The sequence below is a fragment of the Sceloporus undulatus genome, chromosome 5, assembly GCF_019175285.1.
Source record: "Sceloporus undulatus isolate JIND9_A2432 ecotype Alabama chromosome 5, SceUnd_v1.1, whole genome shotgun sequence".
In the NCBI taxonomy this organism is placed as follows: domain Eukaryota; kingdom Metazoa; phylum Chordata; class Lepidosauria; order Squamata; family Phrynosomatidae; genus Sceloporus; species Sceloporus undulatus.
The window spans coordinates 137,234,642-137,260,169 of record NC_056526.1 but is presented as its reverse complement, the minus strand read 5'-3'; the positions used below and the strand labels follow the sequence as shown (position 1 = coordinate 137,260,169).

Here is a 25,528-nt window from a genome sequence, read left to right as displayed (position 1 = left end):
AATAATAATAATAATAATAATAATAATAATAATAATAATAATAATAATAATTTATATTTCCCGCCTCTCCCTTTGCATCAAGATGGAATTACATCTGTTAAAATAACAATACAAGTTACAATAAAGTAGGACAAAGAGTCATTCTATTCTAAAAGTTCAGGATGTTTATTATAATGACATGTTACAACATTAAAGATAATAAAAGTATAAGAATCTTCATAGTCTCTTTGTCCTAGCTACTCTAAGTTAACTGGAATTTAACTGGGATCAAACACTGCAGTTTCAAGAAGATGTTCAGTGTTAGAATGGGGGCTCCCTCTGTATTAAAATTACTGTTCATTTGTCTCTAAGAAGAAAACACTAAATTAAAAATCTTGCCATGTTTTGGTTGTGATGCAACAGTAAGGGCTGGTTCAAGCATAACTGGTTTAACAATCTGTAATTAAACTGGAAAGAAACATTGAGTCTTTGAATTTGGCACATGTTTCATACCAGCTGTGGGTCTTCAGTCAAGGTTTCTTTAAACCATAGTTTCAGATTGCATTTGAAATGGATTCTTATGTTAATGTTGGATAATTTAACTAGAATTAAGTAATCCAATAATAAAGTACTACTCTTGGATTGGATGTAACTAGAGACTGGTTTAAGGACATGACTGATAAAACCTGCATGTGCTAGAAGGTAGAGCATGTATGCTGACATTCATTTCTGACTTATTAACATGTCTTTTGAAAACAACACATAAATTTTGAACCGGAATAGCCCTTAACAATGAAGAGTATACCTTTGAGGTTTCCTGGTAGGATTCCACAGTGAGAAGTGTTTTTGTATAAAATAGTTATAAAGATAAATCCTATGTGAAACCAGTCTGAAGTTGTTGTGGGGTGGGATTTCTGGTGTGGGGCAGCCACATTCCTGCTTTACTCTTTTGGGTAGCTGTGGTAATGGATGGATGAGTAAAATAAGTTCAAGGGCCAAATGTGGCCCACCTATCATGTACTGCCCACCTCTACTACAAGATAAGGTAATTGGCTACTTGTTAGCCATCTTTCTGAAATGATGGTAATGCTTTTGTTTATACTTCCTTGGTTGCCACGGATAAGTAGGTCATAATTTTTAGTTGTGACTATTTTCATACTTTCTGTGCTTGTCTCAACTTAGGACAGGTTAGAAATAGGCTTGAGGAAGTGTGCGTGGGGGGTGCATATAATGGTTTCAAAGATTAAAAACTAATAAAAATGAGGAAGAATGAATTAGGTAAGGGATCAAGCCTGAAATAATACAAAACATTGGCTTCTAGAAAAATGATATCAGTGTTGGCTTTAATAATTTATTTGCCTATTCTTTCCTTAAATAGTCCCTCTGTAGACACTACTTTGTCATTCTGCAAAAATAAATGAATGCCTCAAGCCCTTCTGACTTTAAAATGTGCTTTGTGTTAAGAAATAGTAAGGGGGATCCACTTCCTACTGGAGTCCATGGCAAAGCTCCCATTGATTTTAATGGTTCTGGACCATGCCCAAAGTAACCATATTACGTACTGAAAACAAAGAGATGGGGAGGAAATACATTCTTATAGGAGAACTTTATTTCTTCCAGTGCACTAAAGGGGATAAAGCATACTTAAAATGGCTTAGGCATAAAATATCAGTTTATCTGAATAAATTTAAGCGCTGAATACATATGTGTGTGTTTATTGCATTTTATTTAATAAATAAGTATAACTGATGGAAGCTGTTGTAATCAGAAACCAAATTAAATTGTGTTTGGGGAAGACAAAGCATTTTGTAATTAGTGTGAGTAGAATGCAGGTCTCCTTTACATCGTTTTGTAGTTATTTTTCTAGAGACAAAAAGGCAAATAATGTCAAAAATCTGAAACAAAAGGCTTAAAAATGACATTGTTTCATGCATCTAACAATGTAAGCATGTTTATACTCCCACCACATTAGATGTTGGTGTCAATATCAAGGTGGTCTGGAGTGCATCTGATATGTGGGAATTTCTCTGGAGAAATCTGGGAGCTGAAGAGCGGAGCAGCATTTGAAGCTAAAAGGTACAAACCAATCAAAGTCAGACGTTTTAGAATGCAAATCCCAATGTCTGTACCCAAAATTAAAGCTCCATAGGATTTGATGGAACTTACTCTAACGTGAGCAGGATAGGACTCAGCCTTAAAATTTCCTGATTTCAGTGGCAGTTTTAATTTATACCTTAGTAGTGTCTCAGCTCAGTCCAAATTGGCCTTGGCCTCAATGTCCCTTCAGTCATGTAACACTTATAACAAATAAAGGGAATTTGTGTCCTCTCCTAATAACTTTTCAAGGATTGTGGGAATAAGATGGAGTAATCCTAAATACACATTTTGTTCATTCTTTTCTGTACTGAATTTAGCCACATACAGAGAGGTAGGTCTACCGTATATGTATTTCATATTTTTACTGTTATTTCTTGAACAGTTGACCAAAGCACTTTATGTATGCTCAGTATACATGAAATTGATTTACCTGACTGTACTTACCATCATAGTCCTTTCCCCTCTAGTTCAGTTTTAACATTTTCCAAACTATTCCAGTGGTTAAAAATATAAAACAGTAAATTAGAAGACCAGGGTTCAATGTCCTGCTCTGCCAAGGAAACTCACTGGGTGACCTTGAACAAGTCACGTGCTCTCAGCCTATGGAGAAAGCAATGGTAAACATCCCCAGAACAAATTTTGCCAAGGGTCTAATTCCCACGTACCTGTTAAGCCAGGTTCCAAACTGAATCTACGATTCAGTTCGTTCCCAAACATTCCCGCTATCTTTGCACCGAAATAAGGCCAGTGCTGGAGACGCTGCGGGAAGGCCAGGGCAGAGAAAGCCAGGCCGCATGGTGGAGAAGGCCAGGCCCGTGGTGGAGAGGCCTGGGGGAGGGAGGAGGCAGGCCGGGCTGGGAGGACAGAGGAGGAAGGCCAGGGACGGAGGGAGGCATGGCCAGGCCAGAGAGGCCGAGGGAAAGCCACTACCAGTGGGAACCAGGGCAGATTTGAATACAATTTGAATTCACCTGGTTCGCACTTCGGCTGAATCGTTATTTCTAAATAAACCGATTCAGCCCAAAAACACCCTATTTTACCAGCATCTTTTTGACACGGATTAAATGGGTAAAAATCATGGCCCTCCTTTCTGAATTGCTTCAGCAATTTGAATTAAGTGGGAACCATGGTGAATTAAGTAGGAACCCCTGCAAGATATTGCTGGCTATAATTTATTGCCTGATCAAACAATATGAGAAGTTGCATGCTATATATCCAAATCTTAATTCATTTCACCGTGCTGGGTAGAAGAGTGGAGGAAGATTACTGTGCTGAATAACTTCATGGCTAATAACATTAGTAATTCTATACATTCAGGATCAAATCTAATTCTGTGGAGCAGAATGAAAGGTTGTGTTGCAGTTAAAATACAAACCTCAGAGGCAAACCTTAAGGTTCTGTTTAAGCTCTCCAAACTGTCAACATGGAAACAAACTACTTACTCTCACTTTCTCAAGAGAGAAATATAAAAGGAAAACTTACTTTGCAAGCCCTATTTTGTAAAGTGCAACAAGATACCAAGAAGGAAGGTGATACATAACGTCACTGTTTCCTGAGCCTAATTGGCACCAGCAGACTGACAAGGTTACATCTATTAGAGCAGAAGGTAAAGGGAAGTGGATGAAAATGTTCCTGACATGTTCTCTCCATCTCATAGGGCTTCTAATATCCTGGGCAGATATCAGAAGTTTAACTTTTAAAAAGTAAGTCGTTCAGTTATATGTTGCCCTCGCAACAAAAGGCCACTGTTTATGGTTGTTGTTGTTATTGTGTGCCTTCAACTCATTTCTGACATATGACACCCCTAACATGAACCTGTCACAGGGTTTTCTTGGTAAGTTTCTTTAGAGGGAGTTTGCCATTGCCATCTTCGGAAACTGAGGAAGTGTGACTTGCCCAAAGTCACCCAGTGTGTTTACATTTCCTAAACCTCATCTAAATTTTGGTTTAGAAACTAGAGATGTGGCTGCTTCCTGAACTCTAACATGTGAACTCTCTTCTTCCTTTATTAATTTTTTTTTGTAAACATAATTTAGTGTTGCGTATGTATCAAGGCTAACTATAAATGAGTCCAAAAGCAAATCATGCCTGATCTCTCACTCAAAGACAAAACGTCTAAACTAAGGTTATCAACTTTGGCTGGCATCCTCTTTGTTAGTCCCAACTAGAATAGACTAATCCAAGCAATTGTTGCCTGGTGAGTCAACACATTGGCAAATCTCATAGATTCACTGGATCTACTCTAATCAGGATTAATATAGGCCTTTGGCATATCATAAGATGACATAACTCACTGAAAAAGATGATAATGCTTGGTAATGCTGAAAGCAATAGGAAGAAAGGAAAAACTCATTACAAGTAGATAGCCCCAATCAAAGAAGGTTGAGTACTGCAAACTTCTTTTGTTGGGGCTTCCCTTTGTCTCCCATTGGTCCTTTGATTTCTATTCAGCACTCTGCTGCTAGCATTATCTTTTTGGCTCACCATTTTGACCATGTCACCCCCTCTTGGCTTCTCTTCACTGGATCCCCATTCCTTTTAGGATTCAATATAAGCTACTTTTTGTAATCCTCTGGTTTGCCCCACCCTTTTTTAATTTTTTTTTACAGCTGTTATTTTCTCCTACCTTTCCATTCGGGCTCTGAGATCCAGGGGCTCAGGGCTTCTGATCCAGCCAAGAGTTTCTTTTTCCTTGGTTTGATTTCACCCTTTCTCCCTTGCCACTTCTCATTCCTGGAACCACCTCCCCAAACATTTGTGGATCATTACTTCCCTGGTCAATTTTAAATTGTTCATGGAAGCATTTCAGGCAGAGGCATGATGTTTTTGAGTGTTTTTGAGTATTTTTATTTATTGTTTGTTTATTGTTTTATTGTCTCTAGTTATTTTAATGGGATAAATTGTTTATTTACTATTTTTGTAGTAAATGTGATTTTAGACTGTACGCCTTTGGCAGGTTTTATGTTGTTTTGATAACTCTGGAAAGGAAAACTTACAGAGCTATATAAATAACCACTAACAAGAACAATAACAACAAGGAGGCCATGGCCCCAAGTTTGCAAGAGCTAGGTGGGCTGTTGATAACAATCTCTTGGTGGTCTCTCCTTCATATGTACACAGTATTGGAGCTGACTTAATGGCACATAGCATCTACATTAATGTGAAAACCCTATGACCCAGTTCAGGATGATAAGCTAAGAGGGGCACTGATATTACCATGAGCAATCCTGCTTGATCTTTCCCATTGTCTAATATGAGAGAGTCTATAGCCAATGAGCTGATTGACTGCTGAGTTAGAAAGCTACATATACTGTTCAGATGGCTCAAGAGAGGAGATGGAAAAATCAAGAGGCGCAGCTACAGTTTGCAATTCTTACACTTCAGTCTCTCTCTCCTTTTTCTTTTCTATAGCCAAAGAGCAAATAAATCACACACCCCTTTGGCAGGACAACAGAAGCAGATACTAAGGAGGCGCCTGACATCTCAACAAATGAATTAATGAAACCACTTGAAAATGTAGATAAGCCTACCACACTTTGTCTTTAGGATAAGACATTCCATCAACAAAGAGGAAGTTGTACAAAAACATTCAGCTTAATTATCTGTCAAAAAGAGCAAAATGTCTGGAGATCATACAGATAAAGCCATGAAGTATTTCTTTTTACTTGTCTGTAATAAAAAAAATACTGGTACATGGTAAATGCTCTTCAGTTCTTACATGGTATTATCAGAATAAATGTCAGTATGATGACACCCTCTTCATTTTTACGGATTTGTGGCACCTTGGTGTTTCTTAGTGTCATTGGCCATGATAGTATTTTGGAACAGCTGAATATATTGGGCTCTCCCCACTTAACAAACTACATATTCTTTTTCATGCTTTTTTAAAGATCCACTTGGAAGAGCTAGACAGGTTCATCTAGTAGTGTTCGGAAAATTATCAGCAGTAATACAGCTAACTGAAGATATTTCTTGCCTGGGTAAAGAAGAAGGTATCCCTTCCTTCCATTTACAGAAGCAAACAAGATTCTCAGTTTAGTACTGGTAATGGGAGTTGTGGCATAGATTGCTCCCAAGAGCGAAGAATGGGCTCTGGAGGACCTGATAGGGGTTTGCTGCTGTACCCTGGTATTTACTACTGGAGGCAACTGGCTCACTTAGGGCATGTCTACACAAGCCAAATGAAGCCCCCCCCCCCATTCTCACAATGACCTGTCCACAGAATGCAGGGCCAGATCCCCAGTTCAAGTGCTGACTGTCTCCATGGCATATGCCCAGTTCCACACCAAATCCACCTTTTCCCTCTCTTAAACCATCTTAAAATAACTTACATTTTGCTCCAAATTTTGCCGAAAAATCCAGAGCACTTCCTGGTAAAACCAGGTGGCTGTCTACACAGTATCCCGCCGTGTCTCCTGACAAGTTGCTCCTTCTGATTTCACAACAAGACACCCAGCCATGTGATCAGTTATGAGTGCCTTGTTTCTGACCTCATAGGGAGTGAATAGTGTTTCTGGTGGCACCAAGTGACAAAGTGGGAGCAGCCTGGAGTATTCTGGCTGCTCCAGTCAACCCCTTAGCTTAATACTAATACCAAACATATCAGACTTTTAAAGTTCATGTGTCCTTTTGCATCAGGTGGTGTATTGACCACCTCCATTTGATGCTTGAGCTGTTTAGCTCAGAGATACTGATCATATCTGTTAGGATTTAGGGGTAAAGTGGGCTCATGATGGCATGATGTCTTTTTGTATTTACTTACAATTAAGAAACAAAGGTTCCTTGATCTAGTCCTGCTTTTGGATGCTGAGGTGGTAGAACTGTATTCAGTGTTCATGGGTCAGTTCCATCATCTTCTGGAGTGGAAAATAAATAAGGATTTGTTTTCTGACATGAAGTGATCATTTCTCTGAAGTTAAATAACATGTTCTACATGGGACTGTGCAGAGATCTGGTTTCATGATGTGATGTAAGAACTCACACCAGTACAAAGAATTATAAATACTAATTAAAAGCATTTTTCTGTGGTTCATAAACATATTGTCACCATATGTTAATGTAGGCAGAGTAGCTAATAAAAGATGAAATCAGAATCCCCTAATGTTCATACCTACATAAAATTTCCAGATATTAATTTTATAGGTATAGATGCAAATGTAGAAATAATTACTGTAATTTAAATAGGAATTTGTGTCACCATCATGGAGACAACCATGAAATATGTGCTTCAACAGGCCTCAAGGCGCCTATAAATATCCAATAAAAGTTCTGAATGAAGACCTGATAATAATGAGGCATCCCAACATTTTTAGTCAAGCAGATGTGGCAGGACAAGTGTGAGAGAACATTAGACACCGAATATATATCCTTTTTTTTATTTCAGTTACAAAGGAATAATACAGAAACTAACATTTTCTATATTATGGTAGTGTGATCAACATTACTGTTTAACAGATTTGGTTATGTTATGTTTTTAACACATTTTCAATGAGATAATGTAAATTCCTTACATACCTAGCCTATAGTGTTTTGTTTAGCTATCCAGAACATTGCATACTTTATAGTTTTTTAAAAAATATATTTAACCCTTCCTAAAGATAGATTCAATTGTATCCCTTTGTTTAATTTAGCATAGCTACATTCTGCCTTCCATCATGGAACCTAAGGAGGGGTACATGCCAATTGGCATCAGGCAGGCTCCCATCAAGATGGGATCTAGAACTGCTTAGCCTTCAGTACAAATCCACAAACCATGATAGTTTAATGAAGTGGTACTTAAACACATGAAAATAATTATATTAACCAAAAGGATAAGTGTTCACTGTCCATAAGGGCTCATGTGTCTTAATCCATTACAATTTTTTTGAATTAAAATACAAAGAATTATAAATATGAATTGAAACCTACAGAAAGCAATTTTTACTGAGGTTCATAAATATATTGTCGTCATATGCTAATGTAGGCAGAGTCACTAACCAAAGAAGAAATCAGAATCCCTCAATGAGGGTACATACCTACATAAATTTCCAGATACTAATTTTATAGGTATAGATGCAATAGTAGAATAATCACTATAATTTAAATAGAAATTTATGTCACTATCATGGAGACAACCATGACCTATGTCCCTTGTCATTATATGCTTTCCATTCTAAATCCCGTTGTTAGGCCCAATTAGGGTAGCCCCATTGAGTTATTCAGTGGGCTTACTATAATCTGAATTTACTATTGGATTCAGATCTTTAAACTTAGTTTGAGCTGGGTATATCTTTCAAATAAAGGGTCTTCCTCTCTAAAATAATAAGTATGGCCACTCTATAGAAGAATTTATGTAAACAGCAATCCTTTTGGAAAATTTAAATGGAAATCACTCTCTGCAATTAATAAGTGAATGTTGTAATTTAATAGTAGAAAAGTTTCAAAGTATATACTTGCAAAGATCTCCAAACATCCATACAAGGTTTATCTTATTTTAGAGGTTTTGCTTAAACCTAGTGTCTGATATTGACTGAAAGTACTGTAATTTTGTTGGTCTATGTAATTCAGCTCTCTGCAAAGGATTAGACTGGTGGACAGAATCTCTTGTAACCTTTTCTTCAATGCTGCGCAAGAAGATCTGTTTCTTAGTCTTACTGAATGAGCAGCAACTGTATAGATGCCTTCTGTTCAACATGCAGACTTAAAACTACATTATTTAGAGTCTGTTATCTAAACCTTTTGGCAGTGCTCAACTTTCACATGAACATTTTCTGTGTTATGCAGCAGTAAAACCCATCAGTGCAGGAATAAAAAGTGGTCCTTGTGTCTTTTCCTCACAGAATTTTGTAAGGTAACTCAGGAGAAGAGGTCAAAGCATTGTTCTACATAAATGTTTAAGTTTCATTTGTTTTAACTTTTCATTAATGAAATTGTATTGCTTATAGAGAATCAGCTAGTTCACTTGTGTTCATTTGTCTATTGTTTTCACTGGGAGATGCAGCCAGTATCCTGATGCATGTGACTTTTCTTTCAAATTGCAATCTGTCAAATTGCATGACATTTCTTCCAAGGCATGAGGTATGCCCAGTTGCACAGAAATAGGACTAAGGGTATAATTTATAGGCAAATAAGCTATATTAACTAAAATATGATCTCATATTCTAGTAGTAAATGACACATATTATTCATAAGCCTTGAAGTAAAGAGTCATACTGCCTCAATGTTTATCATCATCATCCACTTTATTTATATCTTGCCTTTTCCCCAAGACTGCGACTCAGGGGGCTTATACTTTAAAAAGATTATGTGATCAAACTCTAAGAAAACGTCTTTACATAGCTCAACATTAAAACAAGAACTTCTATTCCTGTTGCGTGCCTTTAAGTTGTTTTGGATTTAAGACAGTCCTAATGTGAACCTATCAAGAGATTTGCTTGCCAAGATTTATTCAGAGGGAATTTGCTATTGCCTTCCTCTTAGACTGATAGAGTGTGACTTGTCCAACATTATTCAGTGGATTTCCATGAGTGGGGATTCAAACTTTGGTATCCCAAAGTCCTAGTCCAACATTGAAACCACTACATCACACTGGCTACTGTACAGTAAAAATGCTTCTGCTGAACACTATATCTAGAATTCACCAGGCCAAGTCTATGTCCCATATTGCTCTTATTTATTTGATTTTTATCCCACTTTTCTCCCAAAATTGGGTCTTAGCATGGCTGAGATCTAGATGTTTCTGAAACACTTGAATATTTCCAGATGTTTCAGTATTTGCAGTGCCACTTCTGTTGAACTCTAATGATTCTGAAAAGGTTCCTTTCCCTAGTTTTAGATTAAGTACTGAGAATAAATCTAATGAATGGTGAAAGGCTTTTCATTTATGGAATTTATTTGTTTCAATGCATGACCTGCAAGACCTGGAAAATCCAGTCCTATCTGGCTCATATTTGCCAAGTCTGAGAGGGAAGGGCTCCAACTGCAGATAGAAAGGCTGTTCCTAAGACTGGCCTTCCCATGAAAAAGGGTGAATTTTCTTGTCCAAGGAAGGGACAAGATCATAAAGGATGGTGGGTCATTTTTTATTTTTTATTTTATTAACATAGTTATATCTTATTGTTTGTTTGTTTATTTATTTATATTGATATCCTGCCTTTGAATAGGGATTCAAGACAGCTAACAACATATTTAAAGCAGTACAAATATAAAGTTTTAAAAATAATTAAACAATTTATAAAGTTAAAACATTAAAGATTTAAAATATTAAAATGTATCAAAAATTCTATACTAGCCTTTAAAAACTGAGTCATAGAGCACCCAACCATTGTCAGTCTGAAAAAGCATGGCAGGACAAAGATGTTTCTACCTGTCACCAAAAAGAGAGTACGGCTGAAACCATCTTGGCCTCTCTATAGGGATTGTTCCAAAGTCTTGAGACAGCCATAGAGAAGGCCCTATCCCTTGTTGCCACCAGACAAACCTGAGAGGGTGGTGGGACAAAGAGAGGGGGCCCTCTCTAGATGGTCTTAGAGCTTTGCTGGGCTCATAAAGGTATTTACAGTCCTTCAGATAACCTGGATCCAAGCCATATTGAGCTTTATAGGTCAAAACCAGAACTTTGAATTTTGCTTAGAAATAGACTAGCAGCCAGTAGAGCTGTGGCAACAAGGGAATTGTATACTTCTTGTAGCCAGCTCCAGTTAACAACCTGGCTGCAGCACTTTGGGTCAACTGAAGGTTTTGAGCATTTTTCAAAGGCACTCCCACTTACAGTAATCCAAATGGGATGTAACCAAAGCATGTACCATCATGGGCAGATTCAATTTCTTCAAGAATGGACACAGTTGGTGCCCTAACTTTATCTGTGAAACGCCCCCCTGGTCACTGGTGAAACCTGGGTCTCTGGCTCAGGATTGAATCCAGGAGTACCCTCATATTCTGAACCTGCATTTTAAGGAGGAGAACAAACACCATCTAACACAAGCTGAATCCCCATTCCCAGAGCTTTCTTTCAAATGACCAGGAGCACCTCTGTATGGTCTGGATTAAACTTCAATTTGCTTGTCCTTATCCATTCCATTACAGCTGCCAGGCACCAGTTTAGCACAGGAGCAACCTCTTTGGAATTAGGTGGAATGGAGTGATAGAACTGGATGTCATTAACATGACTCCAAAACTCTGGACAACTTCTCCCAGCAGGTTCATGTAGATGGTAAATAGCATAGGGAACAAGACTGAACCCCGAGGGATCCTACAGGCCAGTGACCAAGAAGTCAAACAGGAATCCCCCAGCACCACCCTCTAAGAGTGCTCCTCCAAGAAATAATTGAACTACTGCACTACAGTACCTCCAATCCTCATATGACTCTTTGGACTCAGCAGGAGTCCTTAGAGCAAGGTATTGAGGAAGAGGAACTGACATGGAAGGGTTGGAGCAAGTAATGGAAGGGGAGAAGTTGGTTATGTGCTTTCTCTTGAATCAGATAACTTGTGTCAATCCTACTGCTGATGGTGCCTAAGACCAGCAGAGGTCACAGGTGTTGCTAATGTAGATATTTGGGACCCATTCACACTCCAGAATTATAGTGCTGTTATTCTACTAACTGCCATGGCTCTGTCCTGTGAAATCTTGAGTTTGGCTGTTTAGGAAGGGGCACTTAGAATTCCCAGCCAGGGAATTCCGGTGCCTCACCAAACTACAGACCCTAAGATTCCATAGGGCAGAACCAAGACAGTTAAAGTGGAACAGTAGCACTATAATTCTGTAGTGTGGATGGGCCATTGTATTCTTTTTGCCTATATTTGGATTATATTTCTATATACATACTGTTAGGCACTAGTAGAAATTATTATCTGATGTCTGATTTAAGGACACATATATTAATATTTATATTACTACTTTGATATTATCTTCTTACCGAACCATCTGAATGTTTTAGATTTTGTTGTTCAAACTAAACCCAGCTTTCCAGTGACAGCTAGATATTTAATAACAAATGGAAATCCTAGGTATTCCACAGTAGCTCATAATGCAACCTATCTGTGGGTAAAGGGGACAAGTATCCATGGCCTTAATTCTGCTACAATTTGTGTACTGATGTACCTCTTGAGGTCAGTAAACATACTTTGGTAACTGTGCATCAGTCATCCCTTTGATACTTTGATTTTAAAAACAGTGTTGACTTGTCTGTTGATAAGATTTTTTTACCATGCTGTGTCACACATGAGCCAAGATAGCTTTTAATGGAAAAAAAAGTTAAACTATATAGGAAGTTGCCTTACACAAAGGCAGAATAGTGCTCTGTCTATCTTCCTACTGTTTACAAGGCTGAGTGGTAGCAGCTTTCTGGGATTTACAGGAGTCTTTCCTACCATTTTCTCAAAATGGCAAGGATTTTCCTTCTACTAAGCACAGTTCTATAAAAAATAACTGTTAACATAGCGTTTGTTGGGAGTAAGAAATCTTTCCACATTTAGTTTCAGGGCTCTGAAAATTCATTCTTTGGATTACAGTTCCCAGAGTCCTCTAGGAAACCTGGCCATTCTACGATCTCTGGTGCATAAAGTAACTTTTCTAATCTTTGCTATGTTTATAAACTTTGCTATAGGTCAAATGTAGCTGCCAAAAGAATGTATTTGTCATTATCTTTTTATGAGGGGCAGCAAGTAGGAAAGAGGATGCTTTTTACTGGAGTTCTACTGCTGGCTTGGGTGCAAGTCTTTTAAATTTCAGAGTCCTCCTGAAGAAAATGTGAACCATGTATCCATAAAACATGATCTAATCTTTTTTTTAGACGTAATTGCCTTATTCAAAAAAATGTATTCATGGAGTTTTACTTTACAACACAAGTGTCAGTATAAACCCAACTGAAAAATTATTTAGACTTTAGAAAGGTCAAAATGTGGTGTATGTTTAAATTAAAGGACAAATTTCCTCTAGTGTGTTAGAAAAGATACCACCATAGAGAAAGTAACAGTAAAAAGGACAAAAAGGCAACATTACTAGATATAAAGTTGTATTTTCATTTACAGTTTATGTCTGCTCACATCTTGTAGTGGACAAAATTGTATTTCTCTTCTTGTCCTTTGATTTCAGAATAACAGCCATGTTAAATGATCATTTAAAAGAGTGTGGCAAGAGGGCATTCATTGTACTTTCATGATATTTGCCAAACACAGTCTACAGTAGAATTATGCTTTAAATAAAATTTTGAACTACAGTGGGCCCTTGGTATCCATGGGTTCCATATCCATGGAGTGGAGCAACCATGGATTGAAATGGAGAAACATTTATTTTATTTTATTTTAAACCTGTGATGGCCAGGCTGAAAAGCAGCTCCAGAGCACCAGTGGAGGCTGTGGAAAGAGGCTTTGGGATGGGAAAGTTTAGAAGGTAAGTAACAGAGTCAGGAGAGGGTTTAAATACTGGCAGAACCTTCATGATAAGTATATGTGAAACACTGCAGGCAGAATGCCTTTTTGATGCCCAGACCTTGCTACCCAGGTAATTTTAAGTGTTATATAACAACTTGAGCACCCACGGTTTTTGATATCTGTTGTGGGTTTCGGAACTGCCCCCCTCCTGTGGATACTGACCCTGGTGACGCAGTGGTTAAATGCCTGTACTGCAGCCACTCACTCGCAAACCATAAGGTTGTGAGTTCAATACTAGCCATGGGCTCAGGCTTGACTCAGGAGATTACCGCACTGGGGTAAAAACGTTGCCCAATGCGTTCTCACGGGCGCGAGCATGGAGCGTGATGGGAACCCAATGGGGCCCAGAATGCTAGTTTACTGCACGGCGGAATGCCGCCATTGCCGTCGGGCATTCCCATTGGGTTCCCAGTGTGTTCCAGGAGACACCATTTCTGGGGTCAGTTTCAAAGTGTTCCCAGAAATGGCGTCTCCTGGAACACATTGGGAACCCGATGGGAACGCCCGGTGGCGACAGTGGCGTTCCGCCATGCAGTAAACTAGCATTCTGGGCCCCATCGGGTTCCCATCACGCTCCATGCTTGCGCCCGTGAGAACGCATTGGGGAACGTTTTTACCCCAGTGCGGTAATCTCTTCAGGCTTGCATCCTTCCAAGGTCACTAAAATGAATACCCAGCTTGTTGGGGGCAATTAACTTACACATTGTAAACCACTTAGGGAGTGCTTAAGTGCACTGATAAGCAGTATAGAAATGTACTTGCTGCATGCTGTTGCTGGGGCTCACTGAAGTTGTTTCCTCTTACATCTTTCACTATTGTTTCTTATTTCACTATTTCAAATCCTTGATACATAATCTTGTTATTTGACACATGTCCATACATTTTTACAACTGGAGAGCTGTTTGGTTGTAAATACTCAAGTGAGGAAGAGACACCCTGTTTTATCCATTCAGACGGGGAAAGAGGATCTGGTTTTCTGTCTCTTGATAATAAAAGTAAAATGAGATTTCCATAGTTCCAGTCATGTACAGAGTTTGTTGTTCCAGCACTCAATTGATTTCACTGCATTTAGGCACCTGTGATTATTTTTCTTTCATTTTATTGAAACCAGGCTGGCACTACCATTAGGCAAAATGAGGCAGGTGCCACAGGCAGCAGATCTAGCATGTTATTAACAGACAGAAAATTATTAATTGTTTAATATATATCATTGTTAATTTTTTTATTGCAAAACAAGAAAAGAGGCACTTGTGGAATTTTTTTTCCTCCTCGGATATTAAAATAATTTAATTAGCCTTGGGAAATATACAACTTGATTTGAGAAGGGCAGTGGTATCTTTTGGTGCCCTCTCTCGTGCATGACACTGCATCAAGGTAATATTAATCAATGAAGCCTTAAAGGGTGGTTTATACAGCTTGTAAGATTCCACATTTCTGTGTTCCAGGTTAGACTAATTAATATAAACAAAACAGTTTTGCTCAGCATATCTTCTTATATGTGTGTCCCTGAATTTTGACAACTTTTGCTTCTATCTTCCTCACAGACATGTTTGATGAGGTCATGAGAGAGGGCTTGTTATAGAGAGGCTAGACACAGGAGGCTAAGCTGGCAACTTCTCTACTTGCTTTCCACTAGTGGGGAAAATCTTTTAATTTAGAGAGGCTTTTACTCATTAATTGGTTGTTTTGTCTTTTAATGATGGGCGATATATGTTTCTTTCTTGTAATATTTTAAAATGCTTTTAAATTATTTTAATTTGGTGTCTGGTTTAATATGATGGTAGAAGATGGTGTCTCTTTAACAAATATCTCACAACACTGGAAGCATTGGGATGGCACTATGAAGGGAAACTATCAATGCTAGAAAGGTTTTCAGGTGTTGGTAAAGGGACTAAAGGGAGTCAAAGCAATAAATCCATCTAGACTTCAAAATATATTCAAATTAAAATTTGATTTGGTTTCTGGAATGTTATCTGCCTTTTCTTTTTGGTTACATATTCTTAACATTACATCAGTCAAATATTGTGCAAGAAGGAGACTCTTTACATGGCATATGATTTCATAGGAAATACTCCTGCAGGGAGAGTTTGTCATGTGGGTATCTTGGAAGAACCAGCTCAAACTGGCCTTGGTGACATAATGCCATCTCAGAATAAACACAGAAGACTTTGTCTGGATCCACTTTTGTGACAGAATCTTCCCTGACCTGGAGAGATGTTAGCAAAAGGCTGACTGATTTATTTTATTTCAATTTTTTCATCAGTAAAAAAAGAAGTTTCATTTCTTCTTATTTATCTTCTGGAGGTTGTTTTAGTTGAAGAAAAGTAGTGTATTATTTAGTGAGCTGAATGAGCAAAACAGGTCCCCACTGTACTTATGGACTCCTTAGGACTGAAAAGGGAAAAAAAAGGAGGAAAATATTTCTTGTATTTATTGGTAAATCATTGCTGGAATGTCCAGTTAACTAACTTGGCACTGCCAAGTGTTCTTACCATAGCAATTTCTACTGGGAACAAAATGTAATTGGGACATTCTCCTGCCAGCATGCAGGGTCATAATATAGCATCACAGGGAATTTCATGCATTCTGTAAGGGCTTCCTTGAATTCAGCAGCTGTGAAAGTCTGAGTCCCTGACAAGGCTGTACTATGTAGGGAAAGGGACTTACATTTCAATGTGATTCTGTAATTTTTTAAAAAATGTACATAAGTATCATGATGCAAGAGAAGACAGTACTACTTTAAAATATATAATTATAAAATTTTAAAAAGTAACAATTTTAAGAGTTAAAATCATTATGAATTAAAATGTAGCATGTTAAAATATAAACCTTAAAATTTAAATTGAACATCTTTTAAAACCCAGCCCTTATCAGCTTGAAAAGGCCTGTCAGCACAAGAATGTCTTTATCTGCTGCTGAAAAGATAGCAGGGATGGAGCCATCCTGGCCTTTCTAGGGAGGGAATTCCAAAGCTTGGCACTGACACTTAAATGACTATGCCAAAGAAACCCTTTTGTAATACAGTATTTCTATAATTCTTTTAAATCCCCCTGTAATTTGGCACACGGTAGAGAGTTTTATCCCATTTTAGATTTCTCATTGATATGTATGGACATCATGATTGTATTGTGTCTATATAGATATTTGGTCATTATTGTATTCTGTCTTTGTACTGGCTGTATGCTGTAATAAATTTGCTGCAAAGCTTGGGAGCAACCACTGAGAAGGCCCTCTCTCATGTTCCCACCAAACAAGCCTAAGAGAGTGGTGGGACAGAGAGAAGGGTCTCTCCAGATGATCTCAATACTCTAGTGGGCTTGTAAGGGGAAATACGGTCGTTCAAATTACCTGGACCCAAGCCGTATAGGGTTTTATAGGTCAAAACCAGCACTTTGAATTGTGCCCAGAAATGGACTGGCAGCCAACGGAGCTGTCACAACAGGGGAGTTGTATGCCCCCTGTAGCCAGCTCCGGTTAACAATCTGGCTGCAGCTCTTTGGTTCAATTGAAGTTTCTGAGCACTTTTCAAAGGCAATGTTACATAGAGTGCATTACAGTAATGTGAACAGGATATAACCAAGGCATATACCACCATGGCCAGATCTGACTTTTCCAGGAATGGGTACCATTGGTGCACTAGCTTTAACTGTGCAAATGCATTCCAGGCCACCACCAAACTTTGGCTTCGAAGTCTTCTCTCAATCCAGAAGTATTCCCAAACTACAGACCTGAGTTTTCAGGGGGAGTGTAACCCCATCTAGCACAGGCTGAATTCCTATTCCCAGATCTGTCTTGTGACTGACCAGGAGCATATCTGTCTTGTCTTGATTAAGCTTCAATTTGTTTGCCCTCATCTATTCCATTCTTAGGCAACTTCTATCCAATTTTTCTCAAAACAGTGAAAAATTAGCACTATACAACCATTTCCCATGTAATCAAGATTAAACTGAAGAAGATTGGGTTAATGTTTTGTATTAAAATAATCATGCCGATTGTTTAACTGCTGGAATGTGGAAGCTGCGTCATTGCAAGTGATTAGCAGGAGTCTAATAAGTTTTGCTTTTGTCTGTGCTCATCCTAGGCAAGTGATGCCCAGACCAAAGTTATTTGCTTAGGTTTCCCACCATTGTTCCCTTCTTAAACATAGAGTCTGGCCTGATCCACAGCCCATTTATGCTACAGTATATTTATTTAAATGAAAGGATCTCGGATACAATAAAACATTGTTCATCCTCTCTGTCCTCCTTATAATCAAAATAAAGCTCAGTAGAGAAGGTTTTGTAAAATCCAAGCACTTGGCAGTTTAGAAATTGTAGTGTGAGTGGCCACTACAGCAAAGAGAAAAGGATGGATTGTACAAAAAAGATTGGCAGCTTACCTCACAGGATACATTTGTTTCCAGCCTCTGTTTGTAAAACTAGGCCAAATAAGGCTACTGAGTAAACAAAGGAAGTTTATTAGTTGCATGCAGAAGTGATATGTTCTTTCTGGGCACAATGGGACACACAATGGGAGTTGGTTGGGCTTTAATTACAAGAAAGAAATGGTATAATATTTTGCTTCAATCCATCATGGTTTCCTAGCCTTGAGGGATGCAGAGTTTATTCTTTCTTCTGCATGGAAAGAACTGTATACATACTTTTTCATTAGCATGAATGGAAGTCACTCCGCGTGCATAAGCCTATTGTACATTGATTAGAGACTATGTTGCTCTATTGTGGAGACCATCTTAAATAAAAATAAACATTATTTCACAGTGAATTCTTTTTGCCAAGGTTCATACTGTTATTTTGCTAACCATGTACAAAGAAAAAGCAGTCTTGTCATATAGCATTGTATTTGTGGAGGATCCTGTTTTGGGTACTTGCATGAGGCCACAAAGTGTAAGGCAGCCAGATAGTGGGATGATTTCATGTTATGAAATTTTACTAAAGCATATAACAGTGTGTGTGTTTATTTGTTGTTGTGTGCCTTCAAGTCATTTCTGACTTATGGTGACCCTAAGGCAAACCTCTCATAGGGTTTTCTTGACAAGACTCTGATGAGGTTTGCTATTGCTTTCCCCTGAGGCTGAGAGCATGTGTCTTGCCCAAGGTCACCTTGTGGGTTTGGTGTCTGAGCTGGGAATTGAGCCCTGGTCTCCAGAGTTGTAGGCCAACACTCAAACCTTTTCACCATACTGGCTCTCACTATAACGGTGTGTGGATGGACAATATTCTTTGATATTTATAGGAGGCTAGACTTGTCATATAAAAACAACAGGTGATGTGAAATATGTAACTGATTAGAAAGTGTTCATCAACAAGAATGGTTAATATGGCCTAAATCCATTTGCTGGACTCAACTAGGGTAGTCCCATTGAATCAGTGTTAAGAAACAGGACTAGCAGTTGGATAAAACTATAAAACATTAGCTCTTCTCAGTCACTGTTGAGCAAATAAAACTAATGGCTGGCCAATAAACAAAAGAAACAGCATCATTTATATACCGCTTCATACCGAATTAACAGTGTCTAAGCAGTTTACAACTGTAAGCTAAATTGCCCCCAACAATCTGGGTACTCATTTTAGCGACCTTGGAAGGATGCAAGCCTGAGTTGAGCTTGAGCCCTTTTGCTGGTCTTGAACTCGCAATCATGGTTTTTTGAGTGAGTGGCTGCAGTACAGGCATTTTACCACTATGCCACCAGGGCTCATAGCCTCTGTCGTCCCCCAATCTGCATGTGTCTGTTTCAGTGTACAAAATCATCCAGTGCACATATGCCTGCATAAATTGGGTAGAGATCTGTTGCATTGTCATAGGCATCTCACTTATCCATGTTTGTTGTGTGTGGTAGAACACTGAAAGTATTATTGGGTAGCAAAAAATGGTTTTTACAAGTGTTACATCAATTATGAGGTGCCAAAAAGTGGTCGGTATTTCAGGGGAACATCAGTCTTCTCAGAATTGTCTGCCTAAAAACTGGATCTACTATGTGATCACTTGAAATTTGTTTTCTTTTTTTTTTAGTACATATTCACATTTTTCTGCATCAACTTTATTAACTATTAAATCAAGATTCCCGAATAATTCTGAAAAAAATCAAGTAATTGACTGTTCAAGTATGCCTTACCATTGAATCATAAATTGCTCACAAGCCTTCAAGCCACATACAGACTCTTGCCCCAAACCTCAAGCCTATTTGTAAACAAAGTGGGTAGGGAACATTTTCTTATTTTAAAGGAAATGTAGCTACTGCAGATTAATTATTTTGGGGTACGTCAAAGTCATTAAGATATGAATGTGATCAATAAACTGAATTTTTATTATACTACCTTAAGGTGAAATTTGCAATAAAAGCTGTTTTTCTACACCCAAACGAAAGATTTTTATCTGATAAAACTATCAGATAAAAATCTTTCGTCTGGGTGTAGAAAACAGCTTTTATTTTATTAACTTTTATTTTTTATTAGCTTTTATATTATTAAATCTATTAATTTATTATTTTATTAACACTCCATTCCTAAGCACTGGAGTGCAGCTTTGGTGCAGCTTCCAGATTCTTAAGATGCATGCATCATTTAAATATAACAGTCAGTATATAACAGATATTTTGTAAATGTTTATTGCTTGATTGTAGATCCTTGATTTTCCCTCTCTCTCTCTCTCTCTCTCTCTCTCTCTCTCTCTATATATATATATATATATTGATATTCTCAGAAAATTAACAGAATTTGTTGTTTTAAGATTGGTAAAGTACATTTCACCCACATTGCATCCATGTGAAATTATAATGGGCAACTAAACTAGTTAATTGGATAGTACATTGTGATACAAGTGGCTTATAGACAGCCATTCCTTGAAAACATTCTATTTCCAGGTGGAAGTGAAATGGTATGCATCAAAGCTAAAATATTTCTTTGTGAGAAAGCTGATGACCAGCTTCTCTGATATTGAAAGACAAGATTATGAGAATACTAAATGTTGTATAAAAACACTACTGTGGAAGACTGAGTCTTGCATGCAGAAATCCAGTCTGGTAGGTTGGAGAAAGACACCTGTTTGAAAACTGAAGATCCAGTGCTTCTCACTCTAGACTAGAGGTAGGCAATTTTGTGTTCTTCATGTATTTTGGACTACAAGTCATACCACATGGGGTATGAGGATTATGAGAGCTCTAGTCCAACAACACCTGGAGAGTACAAATACAACAGTATCTGGTACAGACCATTACTAACTAAGGCCTGTTACAGACTGCCAAAATAAAGCTGCTTCAGGTCTCTTTGGAGGTATGCTATTTAAATGATGCATGGGTCCTAAGAGTCCGGCCGGTCGCGCCAAAGCCACACTCCATTCCTAAGCACTGGAGTGCAGCTTTGGTGCAGCTTCCAGATTCTTAAGATGCATGCATCATTTAAATAGCATACCTCCAAAGAGGCCCGAAGCAGCTTTATTTTGGCAGTCTGTAAGGCCTAAAATGAACTAATTGTTTGACTCAGTAAGATGAGTTTCCCCATCCTACAGCTTGAATGCAGAACTTGGGAAGAGCTGTCAGACATGTCAAAGAAACATTCTTGGAAGTCAGTAGCCAACCTGACATTTAATAGTTATCCATTTCAGGATTGGCTTCTGCAGTCATATGAAATAATAGTAAGGAACACTGTGGCGGTGGGAGTTGCAATAGGTTTATTTTGGCATGAGGAAGCAAATTCTCATTTTGTTTTTTAATGGGAACATAGACTAGCGTTTCATATGTATTTGCTTTGATTGAAATTTGGTCTGCAAGTCTTGTTTGGAAAAGGAAGGGCACGGCTAGTAAAAATGAATTATAAGTCTTGTGTGAGAAGGGGTATCTGCTGTGTGACATGATATATCTTGCTAGATTTAACCTCCACATTCTACACTTTCAAGGGCTTGGAGCATATAATATACAATATAATTGCATCTCTTAGGTATCTTTGAGGTACTAAGAGGTGGAATAGGAACAAATACTGAGACTGTGTTTTGCAATAGATTTTAGGACTTTGTAACTTCTTTTCAATTTACTGCAAGTTACTGTTTAAAGCAAATTATGAATTAACATGCCTAGCTGAAGTTTAGGGAAATGTTAATAGTCAACGTGAATGCATATCATTACTGGCTAGTCTTCCTGCACTGGAAGGATGCAAAGTTTAAAATGGAATATCTTCAATTACTTTCTATTAAAGTTCCTAAATCTTCACATAGTACTTTCTCCCATACATGCATTAATATTCCTATAAGACAATGTGTACCTTGTTAGGTATAGAAATGCATATGTGCTATGCATTTTTGTTGTGGATACTGTAGTTCATTTTAGTTCCCTGCAACTTAGGAGGTATTAATATTAATTAAAAATCTGCTCAGGTTCTATCACTGCCTACTCTTATTTTCTGTATTTTCCTGACTGATTGCAGAAGACTGTTGATCTTTAGAATCTAGATGTAGTAAGGAGGATAAAGCAATGTGGGGAAAGGAAGCAATCTCTGAAGTCACATCACTGGATTCATGAAATTCTCTAAACAGGATTTATTTAAATACAGGCAAAATCAGATTTTTACTCCAAAAATGTTTCATATACAAAACATTCACATAAAGTGAAACAAATTTGATACAACTTTATTATTTATTTATTTGTGGTATTTATACCCCGTCCTTCAGCCCTAATGGCTATCAGAGTGACTTACAATTAATATTTTTAATTGGACGGTTCCCTGCCCTCAGGCTTACAATCTAAAAGACATGACACAAAAGAAGAAGGACAGGGTGATGGGAAAGGGGATGAGGTCCAGTTTTCTTCTCTCCCTCTGAGGCCTGGACCAAGGCAGATGGACTGGAGGGAGGGCTCTCCTTCTCAGGCTAGCCCTGATGGAGCTCGGCCTGCCTGTTCAACTCCCTCGCATGCCAGAGGATGGCAGTTATGGAGAGAGGGCTCTCCTTCATCAGGCTAGCCCTGAAGGAGCTGGGCCTGCCTGTTCACTCCCTCGCATGCCAGAGGACGGCAGTTATGGAGGGAAGAGCCTCTTACTTCAGGCTAGCCCTGATGGAGCTGGGCCTGCCTGGTCACTCCCTCACAGGCCAGAGGATGGCAGTTATGGAGGGAGGAGTCTCTTACCTCAGGCTAGCCCTGATGGAGCTGGGCCTGCCTGTTCACTCCCTCGCAGGCCAGAGGATGACAGTTCTGTGCAAGTGTTTGTTACTGAATAGGCCTAAAGTGGGGTTAGGGATGTGGGCATGCACACAGTTAAGTCCTTTCACTGAGTATTGCTGTGTGCACACCAACTTCCCAGATTGATCATAAAGGCCTATGTAAGTATACACTTTGTTACAGGTATATGTCAAGCTCAGACATATTCAGTACATGAATGGTCTAGAAAACAGCAGTGTGTGAAAGCAACAACAACAATAATAATTTGTTTCCTTCAATTATGTGCTTATGATTATCTTACTACAAAAACTAGGTTTGCATCATTATACGTATACCATAAAAGTAACTACTGTATAATCCAAACACATTCTTTGTCTGTGAATCTGAGAGTGGAGTATCCAACTGTAAAATACTCTGAAAGTTCAGATACCTGCAGCATTATAACTCTCTGGGAAGATTTTGCTTTATAGAAAGAAAGAAAGAAAGAAAGAAAGAAAGAAAGAAAATGTGAATATACCCTTAGTTTTTCTGGCATCCAGAGAAAATTGAGGGTTGTTGAGAGATGCTGTTTCCCAATGCTGAGCTGTTTGGTATTTTTCCTGTAAATTATCCTTTCCCTCCTGCTACTTTGCAGTGCGTTTTCTGCCTAACACTTTGTGTTAAACTATAAATCCCATAATCACCAGTCAACACTGTTTTGGGGGGTTATAAAGTTGTTTTGATTCTATGGGTCAGAGTAACACCTGCAAGTGCAACCAATCTGACAGGCTTGGTGATATTGGGCATGAGACGCCTCCAACGTGCTCGCTTTAAGTTTCTTCATACAGAGAGATGTGTGGACTCCCATGCCCCCTCCACATTGAGAAAAGGGCTTAGCTGGCACTTAAATGTGCTCTTGCAAGTACTGGCCAAGTGCCTTTCTATGGTGCATACCATCCCAGTTGACTGACACACTGTATAAAGACAACTCATCATGTTATGATTTAATCAGAGATAACAGTATTTTACATACCTTTTCACAAGTCCAGTTTGGAAAGTGTCTTTTCCAGGGCACAGGGCTTGGGGAAGAGTTCCCTTGGCCCTCTGTGGACATTATAAAGAACCTTGCTCCATGAAACTTTATTGTGTTTTTTATACATTACTGTGTTTGGTAGCATGCAGGACAGGGTATCTCAGAGCACAGTTCAATCCAGACAGTGAATCTGTTAAAAAAAAACTTTCACAGTGCTCTTAACCTTTATGTGCATTAAAAGTCAAGTAATAATCATAATGCATATAATGCCTCTTTATGGTGAAGTCTGAAAAAATAATGCTTTTAAAACTCATCAGTATTTTTGCTACCAGAATTCACCCTTCTCCTTGGAATACATAATTTTACTTTGTAACAGTTGTGCAACAGATGTTGATTAATTTTCTAATTTGGCTCTGTTTATATTTTATGTGGTGCATTTATCACAGGTGGTTCTGTGAAGGAAAAGAACTACAAAATTCCCCTGATATTCAGATCTCTTGTGAAAGTGGAGGACTTCACACTCTAGTTATAGCAGAAGCCTTTGAGGAAGATACAGGACGCTACTGCTGCCTGGCCTCAAATTCTATTGGCTCTGATTCTACATCAGCAGAATTATTTGTTGAAGGTAAGGAAGCATGACCACAAAATTTACATATTAAAAATGAAATAAAGAATACTGTGTATCAATCTTCTTGGTTCCAAGAGATTTATAACAATGGCCTAGACCTGTTTAGGGCTATAAGACTGCAGTGACATGCTTGTATTTGTATCATTCTCTCCTCTTCCCATGAATCTTGTAGACCAGGGTATCTCAAGGGGTCTGATTTGCAGTCTAGCAATATTTTCCCCAGTGTGCCAGGGACATGTACTGTCAGCCCTCTTTATCCACAGAATTATTATCCATGGATTCAAACATCAACAGTTTGAACATATTAAAAAAAAGTATAAATTCCAAATAGCAAACCTTGATTTTCCATTTTATATAAGGGAAACCATTTTGCTATGCCACTGTCTTCAATGGGACTTGAGCATCCATGGATTTTGCTATCCACAGAGGGTCCTGGAACCAAACCCCAGTAAATAACAATGGCCCACTGTATGTTATTTCTGCCCCTTTTGGGACAATTGGTTCTTGCTTTCCTGGAAATTGGCAGGCAATGCCTTGAAGACTGGCGGTCATCCATGGGCCGCCTGTTTGAGTAGTACTGATATAAACCAGTGAATAAGTGGCTCAGTGTGCTCACTGCTATTTTATTTTATACAGAATGATTATTTTTTATGTAGTGAGCACTTGTTGTCTCCTGGGGTTGGTTTCAGGACCCACCATGGATACCAAAATCTTTGGATGCTCAAGTTCCATTATATACAATGGGGTAGTAAAGCATTGTTCTTCATATAAAATGGCAAAATCAAGGTTTCTTTTCAGAATATATATATTTTGAAAATATTTTCAAGCCATGGATGCTTGAATCCATGGATAAAAAAATTCATTGATATGGAGAACTGAATTTCTGTGTGTGTGTGTGTGTGTGTGTGTGTTTATAAGGTCTATATTTTGTAAAGCCTGTAACGCTGCAAGGTCTGCAACGGGTAGGAAAAGAGTGGTCCATGGGCCATATACCATTTCCCTCAAGGCCATTTGTGGGGGAGAGTAGAATTTTGAATTTTAAAAACTAAAGATACTTTAAAAATTGTCCCTGTTGCTCTTAACAGGCCAGAGCAAGCTGCATCTCTCCCAAGGTTCCATGGGAACCAATGCACTCTCTCAGCACCTTGCAGTTATCCATTTCTAGAATACAAAGATCTCAAGACATTTGAAAATATTTTTAAGTGCTGAAATGTTGGCATAAAATAAACAACAACAACAACAACAATAATAATAA

General features: G+C 38.3%; 1 protein-coding gene across 6 annotated transcripts in view; it reads left to right on the top strand.

Annotated features, from left to right (window-relative positions):
* PALLD (palladin, cytoskeletal associated protein) overlaps positions 1-25,528 on the top strand; it is a 304,050-nt gene that overhangs the window by 81,896 nt on the left and 196,626 nt on the right. For 5 of the 6 annotated variants that reach the window (XM_042468271.1, XM_042468270.1, XM_042468272.1 and 2 more), the window contains one exon: positions 24,092-24,270. In XM_042468271.1, coding sequence (XP_042324205.1) covers positions 24,092-24,270 — 179 coding nt within the window. Of the gene's footprint in view, positions 1-24,073; positions 24,271-25,528 lie in introns of all 6 variants that reach the window. The other variant, XM_042468273.1, reaches the window with a different exon arrangement.